General features: G+C 55.6%; 1 protein-coding gene across 6 annotated transcripts in view; it reads left to right on the top strand.

Moving 5' to 3' along the window:
- MACROH2A1 (macroH2A.1 histone) overlaps window positions 1-26,774 on the top strand; it is a 71,723-nt gene extending 44,949 nt beyond the window's left edge. Inside the window, exons 5-9 of one of the 6 annotated variants that reach the window (XM_075541579.1) lie at window positions 3,094-3,204; window positions 9,479-9,578; window positions 15,334-15,423; window positions 16,957-17,131; window positions 26,008-26,774. In XM_075541579.1, coding sequence (XP_075397694.1) covers window positions 3,094-3,204; window positions 9,479-9,578; window positions 15,334-15,423; window positions 16,957-17,131; window positions 26,008-26,173 — 642 coding nt within the window. In that variant the 3' untranslated portion in view covers window positions 26,174-26,774. Of the gene's footprint in view, window positions 1-3,093; window positions 3,205-9,478; window positions 9,579-11,271; window positions 11,363-15,333; window positions 15,424-16,956; window positions 17,132-26,007 lie in introns of all 6 variants that reach the window. The other 5 variants (XM_075541580.1, XM_075541581.1, XM_075541582.1 and 2 more) reach the window with 5 other exon arrangements.
- The last annotated feature ends 364 nt before the right edge of the window (window positions 26,775-27,138 follow it).

The following is a 27,138-nucleotide window of genomic DNA, read 5'->3' as shown; positions in this document are numbered from 1 at the left end:
AGGCTAGACTCCACCCTTTCACTCTGAATCCTCAAATTGACACGATTATGTAACTACACACTATGTAATAAAAGTTTTGCCCTTCCCAGAAATATGCGAAAGACAGAGAAAGGCACGAAACCCAGGGCAGTGCCCACCGGGCAGTGGGAGGGGCTCTCTGAAAAGTGGGCCGTGCCGGCGTGACGTCCTGACCGCAGCCTTAGACCATCCTTGTTGCGGTTGAGTCCGGTCCAACCCATGCGACCCCATGTGCCACGGAGTAGACCAGCTCTGCAGTGTCTGTTGTTGTAGTGAGTTTGCCGTTCATTGTGCATACAAGTAATGCTGTGGCCTTGATCGCTACCCCTGCAGTGTGTCAGTACTCTCCCCATTTCTACCCCTCCCGGGTCCTGGCCCCTGCTGGCTTCCTCGTCTGCTTTGCGGCAGAGGCGGCGTGCTTGACAGGTGTAGTGGATTGTGCTCAGAGTCACTGTTTATTTTATAGGCCAGCCTCTTTGGCTGAAAGGTGACCTCTGGGAGTGGCTTTAGTTCCAGGTTAAAAGATATTTTCAGGCAGTAATTTTGGAGTGTCCCTCTAGTTTCTAGCAGTTTCGTTCTGTCTGGTCTTTTTAAAAAAATAAATGTAAGTTTTGTTTTGTTTTCCTCCCGTGCTAACGAGACCTATTACATCTCTGGTCAGAGCCAATGGTGTCGGTAGCTGTGCCCCATGCCGTCTTCTGGTCTCAGGCTAAGGAAAGCTGTGGTTCGTGGGAGCCATCCGTCCTGTCCAGTAACTGTTTCTGAAGTCCGGTTTATTTCACTGCCCCTTGCTTGAGAAGGGAAGAGATCAATGACTATCGTAATGGCTGCTCACACGCTTTTAGACCCCAGGCGCTACTCACCAAACGGGGATGTAGCTCAATCACTCTCTTGCCCAGTGACCTAGATGTCCACAGTCCTACAATGTGTCTGAACATTGTATGGGGCATTCCTGACTAATCCTAACCATGCTGGGTGGGCTTGAACTGCCACTCTGGAGGTCAGTAGCTGAGTGCTTAACCATTGAGTTACCTAGGACACTTTGAAGACAGGTCCATTTTAATACAACAGGAAGTTAGAAACCCACAAATTATTTAATACTCTCTATGCCCTTGGAAGGCCTTTGGGAACACCCCCCTCCCCCCGCCACCACCACTTGTACTTTAGTCAGAGTGGAACTGGGGAGGTGGCCAAAGAGCATCTCTGCTCTCTGCCTCCTGGGGGTCCCCAGGAAGACGGCCAGACCCCCCAGCTGCCACCACCTGGGTCCTTCTCCAGGACTGGTTGTAGTGCCGCACAGGGAAGGAGGTGGAGCTCCCAGATGAGGAGGGCTGTGGTCCTTGCTCTGCTTCTTGGCTTTTCAAGAAAGTGATGGCCTCAAATAACTTTTTGTTTATTTCCCACTAAAACATGGATATTTTCCCCAGGAAGCATACAGACTTGAAGATCCCTAATGAAAAGATATTTACATAGTCTGAACTTAGACAAATGTTTCCATTTTAAATGGTCATGTAAAAGCGAAGTTTGGCCTCTGAGAGACTGTTTTTCTCTGAACTTGTCCTTTTAACTGGATGAAGGCCTGCAGAACAGACTAGCTTCCCGTTCAGCGGTTTGTGCGCATTCTGCTTCGTGTCCTTTATGGCAATCCCCACAGTGATCTCGCTTCTTCCCTGTGTCCTGTTTCGGTCCCTCCTCCTTCCTTAACCCTTCTGAACTCTGCCTTCGGGTAAGTACTGCCATTGGGATCTCAAAGGGCCGATGGATGTTAATGCCCCTTGGGGCTGTGTATTGGCCGAAAAGTGAGCCATGGGTGAGTTCATTTCCACACCGAACAGGAGACAAAGGGCGTCATTGTCTTGGAGCTTCTACCAGTCTGTCTGACCAGTGGACTCTTGTGTGTGTGATTTTGAGCGTTGTTGCACGTAACTCTCCACGGCCTTTGAAGGCAATCCTTCTCGAGGTAGTTGTTAGGAGGCACCAGGCACCATCTATTTCTTAGGGTCTTGGGTGGTGGAGGCTGATGCTCACTCGGTCCATTGTCATTGAACTTGTTGTTCCCATGTGTCTTCAGTTGTCTTTCCTCCTCCCCAGGCTGGAGAGGCCATAGTTGTACCTAGGTGGCCACTCATGAGTTTTTATAAGCCAAGTTGCTGCTCACCCAAGGAGAAAGTAGGACATTGTCTTGGTGGACTGTCAATGGCAGTTGACCTTGGTGTCCACTGAGACTGTGCTCTGAGCCTCCAGGCCCAGGGCTCATTCCCTCAAGACATTTAGTTCTGTCTAGGAAGTTTGCATAACTTTGCCCCCTGGGTGCCATCAACGTTCATGGATATAGTTTCAGCAAAGGTAAATGGACACACAAACATATCTTCTGTCAAATCTATACATATTTGTGGATATACTCCCATTCTTCCTTCCACACCTATTCAACCTGTGTTATCTGTCTATCCATTGTAGATCACTCTGACTGCAGGATTGCGTAGATCACAGCAGTTACCTCTGCATTTGTTTTCAGGGGAGCCTTGGCATACTGGCTATGAATTGGGCTGCAGACTTTAAGGTTAGCAGTTCGAAACTACCAGCCACTTCTCAGAACTTGATGGCAGTGTGTTTAGTTTGTTTTAAGATTAAAAAGTGGTGAAAACAAAGGTAGGCACCCATTAAAACAGTCAACCCGGGGATACTAGACAGGCAGCCTCTGCCCAGGGAGAGAGCCCAGTTGGCAGGAATGGACAGGAAGGAAGGACCAATGTGGTCAGGACACAGGGAGCAAGCGAGGAAAGTGTGAACACATGGTGGGGGCTGCGGTCGGGGTCACAAAACGCAATGTGTGTGAGCTGCCGAGTGGCAAGTTAATTTGCTCTGTAAACGTTTCACACACACACATTGTAAGTGGTACAAATGCAACTCAATACTCTTCAAATAACTCTGGGACACCCCCCCCCCCAAGTCTGTGTGTAGACCCCACTTTAAGAAATGCCGGTGAGCACGGTCAGGTTCAGTTTGCTGTGAGCTCTGTCAGAAAAGCAGCCCCTGCCTGTGCGGGCCTCCGACTGACTCTGCCATTTGTGCAAGAAGCAGCAGGGGGAAGTCAGCAAGGCAGCCAGCGCCGACAGCACGACCGAGGGCACGCCTGCCGAGGGCTTCACCGTCCTGTCCACCAAGAGCCTCTTCCTCGGCCAAAAGGTAGGCGCCCCCCCGGCCTGGGCTGCTCCAGGGGCCCCTGGGACGGAGGGAGGTTCCCAGAGGCCACTCCTGGGCCCAGTGGGAGGGGGAGTGGACCGCGGGCTGAGGTGAGGAGTGGCCTCGAGAGGGTGTGGAGTTAGCACCCAGGAGTAGACCATGAGGCTGAGGGCAGACGGCAGGTGGGGGGAGGAGACAGTGGGAGTGCAGAGGGAACGGGGGCTCCCATGGTGGGGGGCAGGGAGGCCCGGGAGTGAGGCTGGGGAAGGAGCCGTTTACATGGGTAAGCTGGGCATCAGGTAGCGCCCGCCAGGAACGCACCGGCAGTCCACGCCTTGCCCCAGAAGCGAAAGACCCAGCCGGCAGCTCACGCCTTCTGATGGGCACCTGGCGCAGGACACCCTTAAACAGGGGCGGGGTTGGACTTAGACATTGTAAGTGGGTGCACCGGGGATTTTTCTCACCAAACTAGCAGACGAGTCTTCAAACCAACTGTTTGTTTGTTTGTTTTAATTTTGGGCAATATATTTTCAGCCACCCCAGTGACGCAACTTTGCCAGGACGCCATGGTTTTGTAAAAGACGATTCACTGTTGTTGGAAATAAAAATGATGCAACGGCTTTTAAGAGCTGAGAGTGACAGTTGATGCGCATTTCTCTAGTGACACCAAAAAGAGTAACGAAAAACACACGCAAAAAAATGGGGGTGGGGAGGAAGGGAAATAAGAGCTTAAATTTTCTAGTCCGCACGCAACAGCCAAGAGCACGGATTCGGCCTTCCACGGACATTGTGCTCCCTTCCCCCGCGGTAACCCCTTGGCTCCGCAGCTGCATCATTTTTAAAGCCTCACTGTCAGTGTTCTTCTGCATCACAGTGACACAGCCCTCTCCATCACAGCATTGCAAGTCTCCCCCGCCCCCCCCACCCCATTACCAATTGCACTCCGTCTCTCGTGTTGCAATTCCTGTGATGGTCTCGGTGTTCCAGAAAATAACCATTGCAGTTTACGTTTTATAACCACGTTCTGTATTTTGTATGCATTTTTCAAAAGAAAAAAAATAGAACTAGTTGTCATCTTAAGGTCTGGGGCTTCGAAAGATTTTTTTTTTATTAAAAATGTTATTCATTAAAAAAAAATTTAACTCAGCAGTGATGGCAACCACCTGGGTCCAGTTTCACACCCCCTTCGACGTGTTCTCTGCGTAACGTACTGAACGTTAACATGACCTCTCGTCCACAATGCTTTGACTTAAACTGGCGAGTGCAAAGCCCCTGCTCCTTAGTAGGAAGAGCTAGCTTGAGAGTGTCCTGGGTCCTTAGTGCAGACGCTAGCCAGGACTTGGAGGCCTGGGAGGTGGGTGGAATCCCTTACACTAACTTCCAGCCCCTCAGCTCTCTTTCTCTCGCTCAGGGCAGTGCTCGGCCCTGGCTTCCCCCTTTCCAGTGTCCATCTTGCCACCTCTTGCTGCTTCTACAAAGCCAGCCTCAAACCAGGGTGGCTCGCACGTTTCTTGCTGAAGGAACCCAAATGCCACCAGAGTAGCAGGGCTCTGCTGTACAAACCAGAGCCCCAGGGGGCACGGGATAGCCAGCTTTGGGCTACTAACAGAAAAGTTGGTGGTTCAAACCTACCAGCTGCATAAAGAAATGTCCCTGTACAAATGGAGAGGTCCTTTTCCGCCTGAATGGGTGGTTGTCTTGTCTACACCCTATGGCGTGGGAGCCCCGGAGGGGAGGTAGGCAAAGGCTGCTGGCTGCCTGCTGGCTCCTCTGTGGAGCAGGGTACATGCCAGCTGTCGTCCTCAGCAGCAGCACCAGCTCCTCTGGTTCAGGCCCCATGGGAATAAAAGCCCCATAACGCACAGACCTGGGAAACAGTGACTGTCCCCCACTGAGAACTCACGCCAGGGCAGGCATGGTGTCCGGCAGCCCCAGGGAAGGACACCAAGAGCCTCGTAACTCCTCACAGACATGCTGTCCATTGCTGCTTAGAAACACACAGGCAAATGAAGCACGTGGGCCCCACAGGGAAACTAATGCCCATCTGACCTCTCCGTTTCCAGTACGAGCATCCGAAGGGATTGGTTGAGCTGCCGCACTGTAAAACGGTCCACAGATGGCAGAGGTGCTAAATGCAGGACAGATGGCCCACCCCCACCATCATGCCCATGCTACCCCGAGACTGCTCTTCTGCCGCAGCACGCTTCCTCCTCAGTGGGCCAAGACCTCCACCCCCGAGAAGAGGCATCGCACACACGTTGTTCACAAAGCCTGTTGTAAAGGTCCTTGTCACAGACATTAATGTTGACTTGGACTTCAGTGTCCTGTGTTCTAGGGATCTTGTTTCTCCACCCGCGACACTGAAACCCCAGCTTGACTCGCACAGGCCAGCGGAGGGTGACCTTGCGTCAGCATAGCTCGGGACGGCCCCGTTGCTAGGCGACCTGCTGCAGAGCACAGGCCCAGGGCTTCGGAACCCTGGACCTAATTGTGGTTCTCATGATGCTGTGTTTCACTCCCCGAGGTCCCAGGAGCAATCACGCTCATTACTCTCTGGTTTGCCTAATGTGCACGCACACTGTTGAATCGTTTTCCACCAGGAAACAGTGCTGTAAACCGGAGCCAACTACGCATGTTTGCTTTGTGGGGTTCCGCCAGAGAGGAGCAGTGTCTTCAGAGGTCTTTGAACCTGATGGCTTGACATAAAGCAAGAGTGGACCCCTTACAATGGGTGTTTCTAAGACCCGGTGTCGAATGGTCGTCTGCTATTAGGTCTTGTTTGCTGCAGCTGGTAGGCAGTCGACCTTAGTTGCTCAACCCCCCTGAGCCCCTCAGGCCCCTAAAGGCAGAGGCAGAGTATGTGGGCTCCCCCCCCCCCCCCATGCACACGCGCTTCTCCTGAGCCCTGGGGAACCCTGTGGGGACATGGCGCTCTTAAAGCGCTCAAGAGGAAGACAGGACCTTCGCCCTTTTCCACCGCTCTGGCTGACGCCCGGCTTCTGAGGCACCTCAGGAGACCGGAGCCACACAGGGAGATAGAGTTTCTGGCTCTCGTGGCAGTGCCCACACACGAACGAAACCTAGCCCGCCACCACGTGGGATTCAGGCTGGGGCTAAGTCCAGGCAGCCAGCCGCACACAGATGAACTTGCCCTTTGGGAACACCGTGCTCTCTGGGGAAATGCAAAACTGCTCTTTGGATGACACAGTGCTTTGTCCCCCCTGGTTGAAATGTACTTTGGAGACAGACAGGCAGAGAGTCGGACGGGACTGGCCCGTTTCCCTTCCTCCTTCCATTCTGAGGGGGAGGGAGAGACATCCTGACCTGCCACTTGTAGACTGGCCTCGGTGTGTCAGGCCACCATCAGAGGTGGACAGGTCAGAGTACAAGAATCCGTGTCCAGTGGTAAAGGAGCTCAAGGGGTGTTTGGCAAAGGCCCTGCTCCCGACTCCTGCTGCCCCTGGGGGCCCCAGTCCTGATTCATCCCCGGGAGCACTCGCTCCTGCGGCGACAAGCATCCCCGTTGTGGTGGAAACCCAGTTTATTTTGCCTCGTTTCCTGTGGCGGGACAAATAATCTGACCTCCCCTCTGCCCTAACCAGGCTCATCTGGGCAATTTCCAGCTCCCAGAGAGAGATTGGGCTCCCCAACCCACCAGGACCACTGCTGACTGAGCTCGGGCAGCCAAGTGCTGTTTAGCCAGGAGGCCCAGCTAAAGTGGACCTGCAGGGTGGGTGAGGTCCCTGGGGCCCCTAGGATTGGACCTCTTCATTTGTGACCTGTTGGGGACTTAGGTCCTTTTCAGACATGTGCGTACATGACAGCACCATGCGCACCCTGCATTCCTGGGTTTCCTCCTCCTGTCCAGGGTAGCTCCTGTCTTTGGCGATCATTCAACAGTTGGCCCAAGTGAAGTTCATTGCCTATTTCAGTGGTTCTCAACTTTCTCAATGCCGCAACCCTTTAAGGCAGTTCCTCAAGTGGTGACCTCCACAACCATAAGATTATTTTCATTGCTACTTCATAACTGTCATTTTGCTACTGTTATGAATCGGATGACCCCCGTGAAAGGGTTGCAACCTATAGGTTGAGAACCACTGGCCTATTTTATCTTCCCAGTGTGTGTGATTGCAATTACCCATCTTCTCCCCTCTTCAGACCTACCTCACGTTCTACCTCAGTGGATTTAGAATATATGGAAGTGTGTTTATGTGCATATTTAATAGCAGCCAAACAGTTTTTGAGGCTCAGCCCCCCACACCTCCAGGACTTCTGCTGAGCCCAGTGCAAAGCAAAGATTAGTTGGTAGCCGGTGACCCCAGCTGCCGCCTCCAGCCGAGAGAGGGAGCCGAGCGCCGGGCTAGCTGAGAGTGTCGGTGCGAAGTGCTTGGCCCTCCCGGAGGGTCACTCTTCTGTGCTGCTGAGAGCCAGGCTGCCTTTGGTCAGAATGGCCGACAAAGGAGGCCAGACGCTGGCTTCTGCTCTGCCCCTGCAGCACAGCCGGGAGCACTCCCGCCCCTAGAGAACCCCATTTCTCTAAGCAGTGATGCACCCCAGGGCAGAGTTGGATACAGGATGAGGAGCATTTCTGTGGCTAGTTGAGTTGGAACCCATGAGAAAAGTGGGTTTTCCAAGGAGGCATTTCTAATGAAAAATCCTGAAACATCTGTATAATTAGAGACGGGAGAAAGGATGAAGTAGAAGGACTTGAACATGTCTGGTCCTAAAACAGAAAGAACTCTTGACAGAGGTCTTAAAAGTGTACTCACTCATGCTGCCTTGAAGGAAGTATTTCTACCCTTCTGACTCCCCCGTTTCCTCCCTCACAACTGCCCCCGCCCCTGCCCCATCTTACACAGTGTAGGATTTTTTTTTTTTTTGGCGTGGGGGAAGGCAGGGAATATTGGCTTGAGTTGCTTAAAACAGAACTTTGAGGGGAGTCAAGCCCAATACTTAAATTATCTAATAAAATTCTCCACCTTGCTCTGAAAGTTCACCTATCACCCGGAGCTCACTTCTGCCCTCCCCAGGGGTGCTTGCCTCTCTGTGACTCCACGTAAGACCACCTGCACTTCGAGCACCGATCACTCAGTCCTGGTGTGGTCATCTGGGGCCGCTCTAGTGTATTCCCACAGCGGCTTCCTTTATAAAGGCCCTTCACAGCTCCCGAGGATCAGAGGCACCGGCGGGAGTGTCAGCGTGGCTTGGCTGTGAATAGCACGTTTGGCCCCCAGCAAAGTCTACGAACTTGGAGCTCAGGTGCCAAGAGCTTCCCCCAAGAATCCACACATGGACGTAAGGAGGCGTACAGCAGCTGCAGGCGACTCCCCGGCCTGGCTCACAGTCTGCCTTAGGTGCCAGCGCTGTCCTTTGAGGGCTGCCTAGACATCTCTTAGCTGCATCTGTCAGGATTCAAGGATGAGCATCTTCACCGAGAGAGACCTGAAAACAGCAGGGCCGTAACCCCAGGCCGGTGCATTTCCCTGGCCCCTCCACCATAGAATCTAGAAGTAAGTTTCTCTCTTCCCCGGGGTCCCCCAGGGTTGCTATGACAACACAATTTTTTAAATGCAGAGAAGCCATCTAGTGGCTCTTCAGAGAGAACCAGTTGGTTGAGTAGACAGAACTCCCCCAAGGTGACCTCTTGCTAAGCTATCTTTGGGGCTTCAGAGCAGCCTCCAGCACGAGACACACTGTCTCCCCTGAGAGCACAGCTTTCTCCCCCTGAAACTTTACCAGACTGCAGCCTGGCCCCACCGGCCGGCATGTAGAAGTCGATACGACCAGTCTATTTCTTGTCACCCCTGCGGAGGGCAGGGCAAGGCAGGCAATCAGCTAGCAGTCCTGGTGATAGGGACAGCCTTAGAGAAGGACCAGACCCACAACCATTCAGAGGACAGTGGCAGTGCCACTCAGAGGATGGTCACATATGCTACGCCCCCTTCAGCAAGGAGCCTTTTGATTCAGGTCTTGCCGTCTGGCTCAGTCTGGCCTCCAGCTCACTAGTGCCTGAAAGGAACTGGGTCCCCAGGTCGAATGGAACTTCGCCTGCCTCATCCCAAGCATCACCCCACAGGTCCTGAACTCACGGCCTAGCTTTCTTCCTTCCAGCACCGGGAGCGGCCTTTGAGTCCTAGGTTCGCCATAGGTTGGTCTTCGGCAGCGGTGCCGTTGCCCTTTCCTGCCCACTGCGCTCCGAGGGTCCACGGCCCACGGCTCCCCTCTCTGTGACTTCCCAGCTGTCCTGTCATTTCCCACCGCGTGCTTCTCTTTTCAGCTGAACCTTATTCACAGTGAGATCAGTAACTTAGCCGGCTTTGAGGTGGAGGCCATAATCAATCCTACCAATGCTGACATTGACCTTAAAGATGACCTAGGTAATTGGGGATGGGGTTTGGCACTGCCAGCTGTCAGATGAAAATTTATGGAACCCAGAATTTAGGGCCTTTCATCTTTTCAAACTTTAGCATGATCCAGCCAAATTCCTCCATCAGAGATTGGTGTGTGTGCACAGAAACGGGCTGACTGCACCAAGCCTTTCCCAACAGACAGTCCAGAGACCTTCACGAAATGCGATTGGCTAAATTTCCCTGTCCATTGGAAACATATCGCCATCTAAATTCTCTTCCATAATGATCAAACTGACTGCTGGTTAATTGGGGGGAATTTTTTTTCTTTAATGTTTGATTTTCTTTGTTTTTAATATTTAGAAGTGAACCATCTCAGGTAAATAAAAAAATGATAGTTTCTCCATTTAAACCATAATTAGAAGTGGCACTCAAACCTTGAACGCCCTAGAAAGGGGGAGAATTAACCTACATCGGTAGACCTTGAAGCAGCTTTAATCCATGAACCAATCTGTACCCCTCCCAATTTACCACTCACTAGCATGTCCTCAAGCTTTCTGCAATAGAAAAACTCGTTGCTATGGGGTATGGCTGAGGGCCGCTTCAGCCCCCCAGCTTGATTACACCACAGTGGCACTGGGTCCCTAAGGAGAACAGCCCTGAGCTGTGGTGTTGGCTGCTCACCAGGGCGGTGGTTGAGGGCCGGCTGAGCACTGCAGCCTCTCAATGCCTCTCCCGCGTGGCTTCATCTCTGCATACAAAGACTGGTCAGCCCATGAGCATCCACGGCCCCTGCCCAGAGCAGACAGGCTCACAAAGGCAGCTGACTTGCGTATGTTTGCCACGCCTTGCCTTGTACTGCTCGGTTCCTCTGTGCTTGTAAGCTAGCAGGCTGCCTCACGGGGAGAGAGGCTCAGTCCAGAGCCCAGGCCCGCCACAGGCACCATGAGCCGTGGCGGGCCCTCATCCATCAGTGGTCCACGCACACTCGCCTTCCGTTGGGCTCTCACAGATATGTTCTTCTGAAAAGAAAAAACCCCACGAGCTGTAATGCACGAGGAGTCCGAATAAAGCCCTCCCTAAATGCTCACTACCCCAGAGGTAGGATTGGCCCGGGACGAGACGGGAGCCTGAGAAACTGCCCCCCACCTGGAGCCCTCCACGCACTCTGGGCTGTTTAATGGGCGCTAAGCCCTTGCAGGGAGGCAACATGACGGACGTCTGGGAAACAAGTGAAAGCCTGCCCGTCGAAGGCCGTAGCCACAGTGGAGAGACTTGTTGTTTTGGTTGGCCTGACGGTCCACGCTGTTCCCTCTCAGAGCAGATGCCGCGATTTAGCCGTTCTCCGTGGGGTGCCACTTCTACCGGCTTTTGCGAAGTGAACGGGGCATTCGCTGTTTGGTTCTTTCTTTTAACCTTTGGAAATGATGAGCTCATGTGTGTGTTTCTCTCTCTCTTTTTTTTGGACGTGTCATTCAACTGTTTGATTTTACATATGATGTCACATTTGCTATCCCTCCTCCACCTCCTCCTCCTCCTCCACCTCCTCCTCCTCCGCTCACCCCCATCCACATGTGCGCACACTGCGTGGACTGGTTGCCCCCGGGGCTCATATGTTGGAATCGACCAGGTAGGCCAGCCCTGCCGTTGGGGCCTTAGTAAATGTGCCTGTGTGTGGGTCTCAGTCCAACACAGTTGATACACATCTGTTTACCTGTTATAGTTGCAAGTTGTACAGGCTGACATTGCCTCGATCGACAGTGATGCTGTCGTTCACCCGACAAACACTGACTTCTACATCGGTGGTGAAGTAGGTAATGCCTAGCCGGGTGCTGCCGAATGTGTGTGTGTGCATGGTCAATCGGCCGCCGCAGACAGCTTGACCCTCTGACAGCTGTGCAGGCTGCATTCATTTCATACTTCCAGCCGTCCTGACCTCCCTACCGCCCCTGCCATGGGGTGGGGGTGACCGGAGAAATCAAACTTGCCGTCCTCGGCCAGCAGGCACTTCTGGTTTGGAAACTGGCTCGTCTAGAAACTCTCTTTTTCTTCCCGAGGCACAGCTTTGGGGGGTCCTGGGTTCCCAGGGGACACCAGCCTCCAGGAGACCAGGCAAGGGGCAGCTAGGGCCACATCTGTGTCTTCCATGGGACAGACACAGGAAGGCGGGTACTGTCTGTCCCCCACTCAGCACTCAATTTCACCAATGCACACCCCGCCTGGAGGTGGCCATGAAGGCGCAGGTGCCCAGCAGGACCTTCTCAGAGTGCTTTCACCCCTCAGGAGTGCAGGAAAGCCACCGCTTCCCAGTAAGCTTTCGTAGGGCAGGGTGGGCAAGGTGGAGCGAACCCACGAGATGCCAGAGCCTGTGAGCCACAGACTTGCCAGCGCAGCCTCTGACACGCTGAGGGCCTCTGCAAGGAGATGGCTTTCCATGCGAGGGGCACGCGCAGGTCTGGCCCTCTTGGCACAGTGCGTTATGAGTTTGGCTGCTAAGCACAAGATCAGCAGTTCAAAACCACTAGCCGCTTCTTGGGAGATGGATGAGGTTCTCTACTTCTGTAAACAGTTACAGTCTCAGAAAAACCCAGGGGTAGTTGGCCTTGGGAGCAAAAGTGACCTCACCCTGAAGGCTCGGAGTATGAGAATTTTCAGAAGTGCCCAGGCCATGGGGTGCATAGGAAGCATCACTGCCTGCCGCCCTCTGCCTGCAGCCCTCCACTGCCACTGTGGCTGGGGCCAGCTGCTCCCTGGGGCACTGTTGATGTGGGACACAGATGCAAAGTCAGGAGTCCAAGGTTGCCCAGCCAAGTCAGGCTGTTGAGCAGTTAAAATAAACAGCCCTGTTGACTGTGGAGGGGTTTAAAAGCGCCCCCCCCCCATCAGACAGCGTAAGAGAAAGATGCTTCCTTTCCTAACCCAGTGAAAAGTTGACAGGAGGGAGGGACTCTTATCTGGGGTACGGTAAACAGTTGACCTGGAGTGAGTTGGCCTGGTTTCTTCCTGTCCTCCAGGATCTTTGGTGAAGTGGGAATTCTGAATCGCCCTAGGCAGAAGGGAGAGGAGACAGCCCAGGCCAGTCCAGGCTAGTAGCAGGCAAGGCCACAGTCCTTCCTGAAATAAGGTCAGGGCCTATGTTCTTCACCCACCCTCTGAGCTGCCCGGAGACAGAGATGATTCCTTGAGGCAAAGAGCTTGCCCCAGGCTCTGCCACACACCACCCAGGAGGCTGTCCGCCTCGGGAGAGACCGCAGCCGGTCTAGACTTCCCCACCAACAGGGAGGAGGCCAGACTGGGCACTGGACCAGAACCCAGGCTTCCCAAAGCCCACCTCGGTGTTTTTTCCCTTGCCCAAGGAACCAATCCAAACCAGGAGTCAACCGAGATACTGCCGCCTCTCCCACGTGATCTCAATTGGCCCCTGCTCCCACGTGGATGCACTAGAGGGGGAGGGTAGGGGAAGGACGTTAGGAGGAACTGGAGTGCCAGCTCCATCTCCTGCTTGGTGTGAATTCCCGAGCCCTGAGACTGCTGGAAGGAGGAATGCCAGTGCAGGAATGCTTAGCCCCTGTGATTAACTCTGACCAATCCAAAGTTCTTTCTAACGTGAAATAGACCACAGGCCGAGCCTGACATTTGTCCAAGCCGACATTTTCGCTCAGGCTGTTTTGCACTGATACTTACGCCTGCTCTCTAAGCATGAAACGATGCTCTTATTCTCATGGGAGTAGCACATGTTTATGCTTGGGGGCAAATGAGCCAATTGCTTGATGATTAACCCTGAAGTTAAGCCTAAAAAGCAAGTCTTACATTAAGAGTGTTGACAAGCCAGTTGAAATGGGCCTGTTTCTTGTTAAAAAGTACACGTGTGTCTACATGAACATGTGCATACATATGTGTGTGTAGGAGTCAAGTCCTGACTGGGTTGGTTGCCTGCAACCTAGGGTGGAGTCTTTAAATTTGGGACATGTCTCTATAAGTGTATCTTACCTTGCAAGTTTCACTTCTAATTAAAGCAGCATTTTAATTACAAGTCTCAAAAAATATTTTAAAGTGAACACTCTTCCTAAGATAAAACACCTCTAATTGCAAACCAGCCCATTTTCCTAAGAACGAATCCATGTTTTAGAAAGTGCGGGCGAGTACTGATCTGGGACTGATTTTAATTTTCCTGCCAAAACTTCTCAGTCCCCCCCCAGAGAGTAGCTCACATAGAAAACGAGGCCTTCAGTGGCCGGCCCGCCCGCTCTGTCTGACTGAGACTGAGAACAGGGAGGGAAGAAGGCTAGTCAGCCGTCAGTTCAGCAACAGGTGACACCACCCACCCCTCCCCTGACTCCGCATTGCTTTTGCTTGGTCCGGCGGGGTGAACCTGTATTTGGGTCTCACCTGGCTGGTTACTTTCAAATCCCCCACTTCCAGTGGATGTGGCACACAGCCGCCCCGCTGCCGTCCCCGGGGCCAGGGGCGTTTGACCAGGCCCCCGCAGCGGCGGCTGGACGTCCCCCAGAGCAGGGTTTCCATTTGGATAGCCTCTACCACTTAAACCCTGCTTTGCTCTGGGGCAGGCCACTAACGCCCACCTGGAGGGCCCAGCCTTCTCTGGGCCTGAGAGCTCCCTGCAGGCGGCGGGGCCTGCTGCCAGTCAGATGCCTACAGCAGACAGATAGCTGACCGCCCAGGCCACCTGCTTCTCCCTCCAGATCCCTTCCTGGGCCACTTCACCCATGCAGAACAGGCATGTGAGCGGGCCGGTCTCCCCGAGAGCCACTGCCCCTTCCTCACAGGGCACGTCCACAGAGGACTCGAGAACTCAGGCTGGTATTTCCCTGTGCCCCCTGGCTGGCCAGTCTCTGAATTGTGCCAGGTGCACACTGAATTGCCTAAGGCACGTGGTGAATCTTAAGGGGAGTATTTCATCCTCTCCTGAGGAAAAGTACTTTAAAATGTGAAAGACTGAGGAACCAGAGCTTAAGGAAGGACTAGACCCTGTCCTGTCCACCCGGCAGGGGATGAGGTCGGCACCGATCACCGCCCCATGTGAGATACCTTTAACCCAAAGCCTTTCTACAGGTGGGTAAGCTCATTCGGGCATCTGCCTTTGAGAGCAGAAATTGGCTACTGAGCAGATCTCCCGGCTCCCCAGCCACTGCTCGCTGGTTTCCGTGGTGGTTTACAGTCCGGTCCCGAGCTGTGGGCACCTCTCTCGCACCTTTGCGGTGACCCAGATCCATCTTCAGGCTCTGCTTCTGACGTTGCTCTCTTACCTAAATTCTGCTGTAATTAAGAAAATACACTGTCTGAGGCCATGTTTTTGTTTTGTTTTGCTTTTCGTTTGAAAATAAATTCACCTCAGATACCAAAGCTACAAAACAGGAACTAAGCACGGAGGTACCACTGGTCCAGAGGTGGCCACAAGGAACAATTGCTTGTGCCTGGGGCTTCCGCCAAGAGGAGCACCAGCCCTGCTTCCACAACCACCTCATTTGGGGGCCAGGCATGCGTGCGAACGACAGGCGCCGTCTCCCTCCCTCTGGTCCCCTGCCCATCCAGAGCCACCCGCTGAGGTCGTGCACCTGGGGAAAGGGCAGCAGAGACAGCAAGGCAGAGCATTTTAAATTCCAAATTCGACTCCTGACTCGGCCCAGGGCCAGTTCCTGTTTTGTAGCTTTTCGGAGGTTTAGCTGGGCCCCATCATTTGGAGTATGTACCCCCTTGACATGCTTAAAGTATATCTGTGCCCGAGACGTGGGCTGGCATCTGACCTAAGCCTGTCTGTGTCTAGGAAACACCCTGGAGAAGAAAGGTGGCAAGGAGTTTGTGGAGGCCGTTCTGGAGCTCCGGAAAAAGAATGGGCCCTTGGAAGTCGCTGGTGGTGAGGCTCGCTGGCGGTGGGGGGCGGGGGGGGTGGTGGGCAGCTGCAGTCAGGGAAAGCAGGCCATGAGCAGCAATGCCCAGGGAGGAGGCAAAGGGTAGTCCAAGCCAGGCGGCCTAGACCTACACGCACGCTGTCAGAGTGGCTGCGGGCGGGGCAATCACCTTCCCATGGGTTTTCTTGTTTCACCACGTAGAACAGCTTCCGAACCGTTTGGCGGCTGCACTTCAGGGGCTAAGGAATTCCCGGTGCCCAGTGCATCAACCTGAGGGAGAGGGTGGGGAGAGGTGCAGGTTCAGTCGCACCCAGCCGTCTGCGGTTTCAATTGGACCAGTGTAAGCACACACTTCCCATTTGCCAAGGACACCTGTCCACATAGGAAGCGGAAGAGAAAACCTGACTTGAAGTCTCATGTGGCGAGTTGTTGCTAAGAACGCGATGAGACGCTTTTCACTCACTGATGCAGCCTGAATTGGGCACCGGGCCTGGGAGGTGCCAGAAGGACCTGCAGCCAGAGCCCCTCAAGGGCTGGGGGGTCCAGAGCTGTGCGTTAGGGCCCACTTCCCTGGCGGCCTCGCGTCCATGGCACGTGTCCATGTCCTCGTGGCAGACATCGGCCATCTCCCTCGTACATCCTGTGTCTCTTTTAAAAACGACTCTTGAGTCGGGCCTGACTAGATCAGGCAAGTCCTCTCCCAGAGCCCAAGGGTGAGCTGCTGGAGGGCCCCTCAGATCTGCCCCCTCCCCGTGGCCACGCATCCCTCCTTGGGTTCGTTTCAGCGCCTGTGGCATGGAAGGTTGGCATGCCCTTTGCTGGTCAGTGCCCATTCTGCTGTCTTCTGTGAGGGGCCTGGCACGGTGGGAGATGGGGAGCCACTTGCTACGTGGTCCCCCAGCCAGACCCACCAAAGCCACCGTGTGCAAGGGAGACCTGTGGGCATTGAGTATGCAGCCAGAGCCCCGACCTCGCAAGCTCTGCCCCTTGCCAGCTCGGGTCCTTCCTGTCGGTACGTCCCAGTCAGGCCCAGGCGAGCCCCTCAGGGACCCTCAGAGCCTGCTCTGCCCTGAGCTGGCCATGGTGTTGCAGGTAAATCCTGCCCTCCCACCCCAGGGAGGTTGAGAACCGCTGTGTTAAGGTATCTTGGAAAGTATTGAGCAGGTGAGGCACACCCTCTCCGTTGTGTCCGAGACTGTTACCCCATTCCGGAGCAGACATGAACAGCTGCGGGGTGTACCTTGTAGTGAGCAACCCAATGCCTATTAATGTACTCTCTCCCCACCCCACCCCATAATCCATACATAGTTGAACTTTCCTACAGAGCCAGTGACTCCCCCAGGCTCAGGTTTCTGTAGCTCAGTCCAGTAGCCCTGAATCCCCCTCGCCCACCATAGTCAAGATGCTCACTCCCACACTGCGACCCTTAGTTCAGAGCTGTGACCCCCCTTGTGTCCCCCACCCCCGGGGCTGGAGGTTGGGTCGGTGTGTGGTGGCCCATGGCCGTGTGTCTCACAGCCCCGCCTTGTCTGCTGCAGCTGCTGTCAGTGCCGGCCACGGCCTGCCCGCCAAGTTTGTGATCCACTGTAACAGCCCCGTCTGGGGCGCAGACAAGTGTGAGGAGCTGCTGGAAAAGACGGTGAAAAACTGCTTGGCCCTGGCAGAAGATAAGAAGTTGAAATCCATTGCGTTCCCATCCATTGGCAGCGGCAGGTAAGGCCAGATGTCGGCCACATTCACCCTGACTCAGGGCAAGGCCCTCTGGGGCCACCTGAACGCCCCTGCCCCAGGCGGGGGGACTAGAACCACGAGCCGGACAAAAGCGAACATGGGACCTCAGAGAAGGATGTCTCCCAGGGAACAGTGAGACTGAGGCCTGAGGATGGTTTTTACAAAAACAAAACCTGCCCTTTCATTCCCTTGCTACCTTCCCCTCGACAAAGCCTGCTTCCTCTGCTTCTGTGTTTCTGGCCCGCCACCTTCAGTGGCCCTCAGGGCCTGGTAGGCTGGAACAGGCAGCCTCGGTGCCTGCCGTAGTGAAGCCCGGCTGGGCCCTGCCCCACCTCCCGTCCCCGCAGTCGTCCCGAGGGCCTCGCCACCACAAGCACCATGCTACCTCTGAGACAGATGAACAGCCGGGGCCAGTGGGCGAGGGGTAAAGCCTGACAGGCACAGGGCCACTGTGGGGAATGGGTCCTGTGACAGGAGTCGGTCACATTCCCAGCCATTGCATCCGTTTGCTTGCCCACCCTAGTCTAACAGGGTCCTCCAAGTTAGGACAGCATGCAGTTCCCTGGCCTGGCCACTCTGTGGCCAAGCCATCATGTCTGGTGACCCAAGAGTCCAGCTGGGCTCTGGGCCCTGGGAGCCCCAGCGCAGCGGCTCGGTGCCCTGGGGAGTGAGTAAGGAGCTCTTCGGAGGTGTGTGCTCTCCACCTCCGGGTCGGGGTCCCAACACCCTCAAGCTTGCCTGGACAGCTCTGCCTCGGAGGGTGTGATTCACCAGCCGTGCATCATGGGGCTTGCTTCCCCTCTCGGGGTCTAAGCTGCAGCTCCAGCAGGCTCTGGGTCTGCACTGCGCACTAAAGCCAAGGGAAAAGCCTGCTGGGCACAAGGGCCTGAGAATGCAAGGAGTTGTGCTTGGAAGACAGACCTGCCGCTGCCCCTGGGCTTCCCATCTATATGGTGAGCCTTCTGGCTCTGTGCCCACAGTCCCCACAGGAGCAGCGGCAGGCAAGGCTGTGCATGTACAGCAGCCCCTGTCCCAGCATCCTGAGGCCGAGCTGGGCACCACAGACTGCACCGCTCTCCTGGGTGCAGCCTGTAGTACGAGGCTCACGGCCACCCCTTGACTTAGTGAAAGCTGGGCGTTGAGAGCACACCCCTTCCAAGTCCTCGAGAAGTGTGTTCTCATCCCCTCAGGTAGGCATAGGAATTCTGCCGTCACTGGGGTCCCACACCTGGAGTGCGGGTGACAGGCCAGCCCAGACAGGCACAGGGACCGCTCCAGCTGAGTTAGACCAGGTACCGCCAGGTACCTGCCCCTCCGTGGGCTCTCCCTCCGTGGGCCGCTGAGGTCTCCCGAGGCTCTGCGCAGGCTGCTGGCCGAGACGATAGGGAGTCACACCAAGAACCTACAGTGTGGAGGGGACTCTGAAGCGCATCCTACCACATGCTGCTTGGCCTGCTCCAGCCTCGGGCAGGTGAGGGAGCCACCGGAGCCCTGCCCTCGAGCTGCCTGGCTGCTTTCTGTGCCCCCATGCCGGTCCTTTCCAGTTCCTTTCTCCAGAAGCCCATGCTGGCTGTCACGTTCAAAGTCACCGTTGTTTAAATGCCCCCTGGGGGAAAGCTGGCAGAGATAGCCCATTGGCATCAGGTCAAGTCTGACCCGTGGTAACCCTGTAGCATGGAGTAGAAGCCCCAGGGCCACGTCTTTCTCCATTGGAGCTGCTGATGGGTTCAAACCACCGAGCTCTGGCTAGCTGCCCACCACCTGCCCCACAGTGTCCCCCAAACATGTAAAAGTCCTCTCAGATGGCCAGAAGAACAGCCACAAAGACAGACAAACTGACTTCTGAGATTGACTGGAGCAGTGTGGTGGGCCCTACCCCTCCCGCTGTCCTCCCCCACTGTATCCCCCCCTCAAAGATCTGATCTCTGCCACCATGCCGTATGGCCTCACCCTCTCTCTCCCTGGCTCCCTTACCAGCCAGTGGCACTGTGGGGACACCCCCGCCCAGTGGTTCCGAGGTGCAGTTAATTAGTGCTTCAGTGCACTTTGATCTGCTTTGTTGAAAGTCACTTCCGAAGAGAGGCAACCCGAGTCTGTATTGGAGGTAATCACTTCACGCTCTTTCGTAGGGCTAAAGGCAGATTTTTCATTGAGGCATAAAAGTAATTCCCATAAAAGAGCATCTGTTATTGCAAACTTATTTACATTTTTCATGGAGTCAAAAGTTTGAAAAAATAATAAATGGCAAGCTTTTAAGAGGGCGGCATGCCAAAGGCACACATGTGCACAGCCGTTCTCTGAGTCCGACATCTGCCTGGCAGACAACGGCTCACCCCTCCCCACCCTGCCCCTTGGAGGCGGAGCTGTGACAACAGCTGCCCCACTTTCCTGAGTCCAGGGCCAGCTTACCCTGAGCTGGCGGGTACAGCAAGGCGGCTTTTGGGAGTGGGGGGCAGAGCAGGGGGGCATAAAGCAGCGTGTTGGTGGCATCTGTGTCCTCAGTGTGAGAGGCCTGTTAGAACAAAGAGACTATCAGCTCAGAGCCCTGGGGGAAGGTCTGGGTTCTCTGTGCTGGCATAGGGAGCCCGAGCCTGCCCGCGTGACAACACCGGCCTGCCCCAGGGCATCTGGAGCAGGCGGGGGCACTGGGGATGGCCCGCTGGAGGCTGCCGTAGGCACCTGGCCACCCTGACCGTCTGTCCCTCAGCCAGGCTGGTCGTAGGACTGACTGGCATCCCGATAGTGTCTCTCTGCTCAACCCTGGGGGGATGGGTGGTGGTTTTCATTGCTCACGCTTTAGATTTATGAGTTGATAAGTGAAGCCTGCCCCACTCCCACCATTTCTGAGTACTCGGTGAGCTTCCCACAGCCCCCTTAACTGGGACACGCGGTGAAGCGATGGCCGCGTGGAGAGGGCGCGGTGAAGTGAGTCTCCTGGGTCCCACAACTTGTATTGGCATCATTAGAGTTTTGAGTGGTAACTCTGGGCTTCAGAGCCGGGGAAGTCAGCTCGGGATCCCTGCTTCTTCCCTGGTCTGGGATCAGACAGATGCTTGCTCCCAACTCTCACCAGCCAAAGCGGCCCCACGTCTTAGGCCCTGCATTTCGGGGAGATAAGACGGACAGAAACAAACTCAAAGGCCCCTAGATTGAGGAGCCTGACTGAACCCCAAAGTATGGGACCCCCGAGGTGTGTGATAGCCACGTCTCTCCTGCACGGCAGAGCTGTGGGAGAGGTATTGGACTGGCCACCCTCTTCCAAAGCTGCTGCTCTCAGACAGGACTCTGATGGGCTTGGTCTGTACCCCTGCTCGATTAGCTCCTGGCTGGAGCACCCCCAGTCAATAAGGCAGTTGCTCAAAAGCAGGAGAACAGAAAGACCCGGAGTGGGCTGTGTGAGGGAGACACATGCTGAGTAGCTCAGCGCCCACACGTGGGGTACTGGGCATTTCCCCATGTGCTGCAAGCTGCCAGGCTGTCTAACCCTGCTCACTTCCCCAGACAGCATGACTGCCGGAGAAGCTGCTGCTACGGAAGCTCCACCCGCCCTGCTCTGGCTGCTCCTCGCACCTTCTGACCTGCCTCCTGTGTGCCAGAAGGCCCCCAAAGAGCTCACTGCCGGCAGAAGGCTTGGTGCAGCCAGCCGCACACCAGGAAGGCCCAGCAAGAGTGGGAGGCATGGCGGCCTTCCCTGGGCTGCTGCTTTGGGTCAGCTCAGTCTTCACCTCCCGACGGGGGTGGCAGGGAGACAATCCTGACCTACAGTAGGAGGAATGGGAGGGCTCACAGTGAGTGCCCACGTGGCCCTCTCACGCCAGCTTAGGGAGGCTGAGCTGAGGACACTCAGGCACTCAGAGCTAGGTCAGCGCCCAAGGGAGGGCAGGCACAGTCCAGGGTCCACCCCCTGTGGCTGGAAGCACTTGGCTCCACAGGATCTGCGGACACAGGCCAGGACTCCTGCCCAGGGTTAGGAGCTGAAGAATGGGAATATGAGGAGCACCCCATTTTTGGGGGGTCGGGGGATTGATGGCTATGGCATCAGCGGCATCATTATCAAGTGTCTCCTTGATGGATTAGTCAAGGACACAGATGCTTAAGAGGCTCTTGACCTTGTCCAAGGACAGCTGGGGCTCACACCTGAATCTCACTCCCAGAGTACACACTCGTGACCCATCTCACCATACTGCGATGGAGAGGAGCTGGCGTCTGGTCTGGCCTGGGAGGCAGAGTGCAGCCAAAGGATGGAGTGACTGTCACAAAGACAGCAGGCCTGAGATGGGGACAGAGACGGCTCAGCCAAGCAATGGCCATTTGAAGGAACTGAAGATTGGAGCCAGGCAGCTTCGAAGCCAGTGTTGCATGTGATGCTGAAGCAAAAGGGTTCCCTGAGGGCAGGCAGCACAGCTCCAAGCTGCGGCTAACCTGCCACCCCAACCTGCTGGGAGACATGACACGACAGCAGCCCCCGGGGGCCCAAGACCAACAAGGTTAGCACAGTCTAACTGCTAGCGCAGGGCGTGACCAGGTCACAGCAGCCCCCACCAGCAGAGGGGGAGGCAGGGTTCCTGTGTGAGCCCTGCTTTAGGATGTTGGAATGAGAAAGACCCTTCTCGTCCCCCACCTGGTAAGTAACGACCATTGATTGGCCTTCAGTATGGCTTATGCCGCAACATAAAGAAAGCAAAGGCCCGAAAAGCAGCATCACCATAGTCAGAGATGGAAGGATTTAATTTTCTTTGGATCCACAATCAAGCCTCCCATGGAAGCAGCAGCCAGGAAATCAAGTTAGGCATTGCATTGCTGCAAAAGACTTCCTTAGACTAAGGTGCACGTGATCCCAAACCATGGCGTTCCCAGTCATGGCACATGCATGGGGAAGGGGACAGTATATAGGAAACTGAAGATGGGTTCATGCTGCATGACGGTGCTGGCAGAGAACTGCGAGGGCTCCATGGGTCGCTGGAGGGCAAACAGATCTGGAAGAAGTATAGCCAGAGGGCTCTGTAGAAATGGAGATGGCAAGACTTGATCTCGGGTACTTTGGACACGTGATCGGGGAGAAGAACGTCAAGGTTGGCACAGCAGGAGGCTGGTGACAACAAGGAAGACCCTCCGTGCGCGGGATGGCCACAGTGGTCGCCACAGTGGCTGCAATGCGGTTAGACCTGTGAGGACAGCATGCTGCTACGAGCCAGGGCGCGTCCACGTCACTGTGGGGACAGCTGGCCTGCACCGAGCGGGGCACAGGCCATGGCGTCTGAAGGATTGTCTTTGAGGGCATCTGCTTGTCTACTCCACTTTGTTCCAAACCGGTTTTTTAACTTGGAAACTAGCGAGCTTCATGAGACCCCACCTGAAAACTTGAGGGCAACCATTGGCTCTGCTCCTCCTCCTTGGCAGTCCCTGGGGTCCAGAATGCCTGCAGCCCCCTGGCCACGTTCCCTCTTCAGGCTGTGGCTGCTTAGAATGGATGGGCTTGCCAGGGACTGCTTTTTCTGGGAACAAGTTGAGGTTCACATTCACCCAGCCGCAGCCATGAAGGACAAGGTCAGCATGATCTGGTGGGCAGAAGAACCACCCATACTCTGATTACAGTAGGGATGCAGATGTGACCCACCGGGCCGATTTCATTCTGTGTCACTGACCCAAGCCTGGTATTCTAATCAGCGCAGGTGAAAGCTGTACGTCCCTGAAAAGCGTGGCTTCCAGTCCCTGCCTTACTGCACACACATCACCAGGAAAGCCCAGGCTCTGGAAAGGGACCTCACGGTTGGAGGAGGAGGAGGCCAGCAGAGATGTGGGGAGCCCTCCGCGACATGGATGAACACAGTGGCCCCCATGATGGGCTCAAACCTGCCACGGAGCATGGGGCTGGCAGCACTCCGTCCTGTCCCACAGACGGCCGCTGGGAGCCGAGCCGACAGCCAGCAACCAGCAGCATGTGGTGCAGGCACTGAACTCGGCAGGCTCCTTAGAAAGTCAGCACTGGCTGCATGTAGACCCCCGCCAGCCGACTCATTGACTCCCTAGAGCTGCGGTTCTCAACCTGGGGCTCGCAACCCCTTTGGGGGTCGGACGACCCTTTCACGGGGGTCACCCAATTCATAATAGCAAAATGACAGTGATGAAGTAGCAATGAGAATAATTTATAGTTGGGGGTTACTCCAACATAAGGAACTGTATTAAAGGGTTGCGGCATGAGGAAGGTGGAGAACCCCTGTTCTAAGGGTTTCCCAGACTGTAAATCTTTTTGGTCACAGACAGTCTCGTCTTTCTCCCACTAAACGGCTGCTGGGTTTGAACCTCCAGCCCTCTGGCCAGCAGCCCAACACCTGGCTGCGCTGTCAGGGCCCCTTGCATGTAGAACAGTGGTTCTCCAAGTGCAGTCCCCACAGGCTCCTGGGGCCAGAGTTGGTGAGCCCAGCGTCTGTTTCCTGAGCTGTCTGATGCGGTGCGGGCTGAAGTTTGAGAAGGAGCGATACATACAGAGGACGGCAAAGAACAGTCCTACAGGGAGATTCCCCACAGCCCCTGATAGCCGCGTGAGGGTCTGCCAGAAAGGGGTGGACACAGGCAGATAGGGCAGGCACTCCTCAGGGGGCTTATGATCAGCAGGGACAAAGGAGCCTGGGCTTGTACTTAGGGTCTGCACCCCGCCCAGCATTGGAGACACCCATGTGGCAGCTCAGCCATCTGAAGTAGCCTGGCACCAAGGCCAGCTCCAACGGGGGCCACACTGGAGGCAGGGACTCAGGGAGGTCTCCCAGCAACCTCCCCAACTCTCACCCCACCCCCAAACCTAGCTCACTGTGCAGGTGTGGGGCACCCTCCTAGAGGGACCTGGAGTCAACAAGACATGGCGTGGTGTGGTGTGGCGTGGGCTTCCCATACCCAGCATGCTGCTCCTCGCAGCTCCTTCCCGTGTGGTCCCAGGTGGCTCTGCCAGCTCAGCCCAGCAATTCCTGGAGTGCTGTGGGCCCCGGTGAGCCGCTCCCCCTGCAGGCCAAGTCTTCCCCCTGCGCCCCACTCCTGACAGTCTGGTCGCTTGCTGGTGCCCCTCGCCCCTCTCGCTGGAAATGAGATTGATGGGGTCGTTGTAATCTGATCAACTCTTCTGGCAGCAGCTGTATTTACAGCAGGAAAGTAAACATTCACTCTTTGTGAGGCACGTAAAATGGGCCCTTCTTCCTGCGACCCTGCAACCCCGTGCTTGCACACCACTGCTGACCCTGGTCCTCCACCTCTGGAGCAGGTCCAGGTGGAGGGAGGCCGGTCCTGCCACCCCACACGCCTCACAGCAGCAGGTGGGCGGCCCTACACGGCTCACGCACTCCCTTTTCACGCCCACCAAGGGAAGGCTGAGCGTACACACTGAGCACCTCTCCCCTGGCTCCTCAGTACAGAGCCCTGGTGGGCAGCACTTCAGATCCACTCTCGACTCCCCTAAGAATTTGGTGTTGGAACCCCCAGGGAGTAGTTCTACTCTGTCCTCTTGGGCCCCTAGGACACAGAATCTACCTGATGGCCATGGGTTTGGCCTTGGGGGCCTGGATCACACAGTCACGGTAGCTGAGTAGGCTGTCCTGAGAATAGCACACACCCAGCCTGAGCTTTCAGAGCCAAGACTGGAGAAATGGCCTCACCTTGTGGCCATCTCCCTGCATGCCCCGCTTCCTGCCATGACCCATGCCCACTCCTGGCCACTCCATTCAGCCCAAGGCTCTGTCCTCATCACCTTTGTCCTGTGAGCCACTGTGGCATGGCCTCAGTGAGTGAGGAGCCCGGTGCATCCCACTGACCACACAGGCTGGGAGGGTGCTATGCCCGGTGCTGGTGCCCCTCTGCCCTCTAAAAACAGGCTCCGTGTTTGAAGCGCCCAGAAGATGCTAGGAGCCCCCTTCAAGCTAGGCCACACCAGGTCTGATCGGCCACAAGCCACAGAACAGTTCTGGGGTGGCAGAGGAGCATGGCTGACCAAAGGCACGGGTCAAGCCCTGTAGGCGGGTAGTGCACCAGGGGAGGCGTGGAACAGCAGACCCCACCTTTGGGGTCTGGCAGCAGTTGCCCACCACAGTTGTCAAATGAAGGAAGAGCACCCACCCCCAGCAGGCCAGCCCAAGCCCTTTATCCCCAGGGCCCTGAAGTGGGCAGTAGGGTTAGGGAGGGATTTTAAGCCCAGGCCTAACCACGTGTCACCCTCCACTGATAAGCCGCCACGCTGATGGCCTCTCCCCGTCCCCCAAAGGAACCTTGACACAGGATAAGGAGCACCTGCTTTCCCTCCATGATTTCAGATTCTCCAGTCCCAAGTGCCATGCAGGACGCGCCGCAGGGAGATGCTCACAAGTCTCCAGCGACTCTGGCCAGGAGGGTGGGGTGGGCTGGCCTCGCTGCTGTGTCTGAGGCAGGGTTCCTGGCCTCCAGCCTCAGCACCGCCAATCTGAAGACCAGCGTGGGGGGCATGGCCCCTCTGATCTCACAGCTGGAGGCTGTTATCTCCCTGGAGAGCCTCGGGGAGGGGTGGGGTTGAGCACCGTGCTGGTGAGACCAGGAAGGGGAGCACTGTCAAGGCCCTGCTGGCTTGCGGAGCGCCAGGGACACCAGTGTCCGCTCCTGGGGGCCCCTTATCACTGATGTCCCCATGCTCAGAAGGCGCATGCATCCGCAGCTCAGTCCACGGTCCCCAGTCTGTGCCAGCACCTGGGAAGCTCTCGCCTTTCTCATACATCTGCCGATGGTCAGCCTCCACCATGGAGGCCCTGGAGCGGGTGACCCCTGGGGATGAGTGGGTCCCAGACCGCCATGCACCCCTTACCCCGCATCCCTTGTTTGCTGAGAGCCTGTGTTCTCTCCTGCAGGAATGGTTTCCCCAAGCAGACGGCGGCTCAGCTCATCCTGAAGGCCATTTCCAACTACTTCGTGTCGTCAATGGCCTCTTCGATCAAGACTGTGTACTTCGTGCTGTTCGACAGCGAGAGCATCGGCATCTACGTCCAGGAAATGGCCAAGCTGGACGGCAACTAGTTGGCGGAGTCAGGCCCGCATGTCCCCGCCTCCAGTCGGAAAGAAAGCGAGAAGAAAACCAACCCACCCTTCACTCCTGGGGAGGCGGCGCCCTTTCATTTTCAGTTTTGCTCATCTAGGGAAATACGGTTTTGGTTTCCGGTTTAATTGTTTTTGACCTTCTAAACTGTTCTTGCGTTAGCACTGAGCGTTGGCATTACTTTTGTGGAAGCACTGTGTCATAGGCTGTGTCTGATTTCCTGTAACCTAGGAGAAGAACTCACAGTTTGATTTTCAGGAGCCCGGGTGGGCAGGGCAGGGCGCAGGGGGAGGGAGGGGCGGCGCCTCGCCCGCATTGGCCCCCAGTGGTCGCCCGTCTCCCCATGGCACACTGTACTATGACGCTCCTTTCCCCTCTCCTCAAGAACCAGAGAAAAGATCATGAATTTGCCAGAGACCTAATTTTTGTTGTTATTGTTGTTTACTTACCGTCTTAATGACTTTGAAAATGAAAGATTTAAAAGGCAGGAAACCTGTTGTCTTTAATTATATTTGCAATTTGGAATCTGTGTGAGTTGTTTTAGTAAAATGTTGAACTGTTACTGTGACCAGTGTGTCTCAAGTTACTGTGCCCGTGAGCTCTGTCTGGGGATGGGAGGAATGGGAGTGGGGGTGAGGGTGGAGGGGTGAGGGTGGGGCAGCCTGCCCACATCCACGGGGCACCACGAGGCCCTTGCAGCCCCGCCCGTGGGTTGTGCTCCTCAGTCCCCTAGTGGTTGGTAGAAAAGGTGGGTGTCTCATTCAATCCTGTGGCCCCTGGGATAGCGTGTTCACGGAGACGAGGACATGGAGGTGCCTCAAACCTGACCGGTGACAGGTGGTGCTGAGTCCAGCTGTCTCCTCCCACGCCCGCTGCTCCAGTGAGACTCTCCAACTCATGGCTGGCTCTGGACAGGCCTCCAACCCTCTGCTGGAACTCGGGGTGG

Source organism: Tenrec ecaudatus, chromosome 2 (genome assembly GCF_050624435.1).
Source record: "Tenrec ecaudatus isolate mTenEca1 chromosome 2, mTenEca1.hap1, whole genome shotgun sequence".
Classification (NCBI taxonomy): Eukaryota; Metazoa; Chordata; class Mammalia; order Afrosoricida; family Tenrecidae; genus Tenrec; species Tenrec ecaudatus.
The sequence above is the reverse complement of the archived record's forward strand: the minus strand, read 5'-3'. Positions and strand labels throughout refer to the sequence as shown.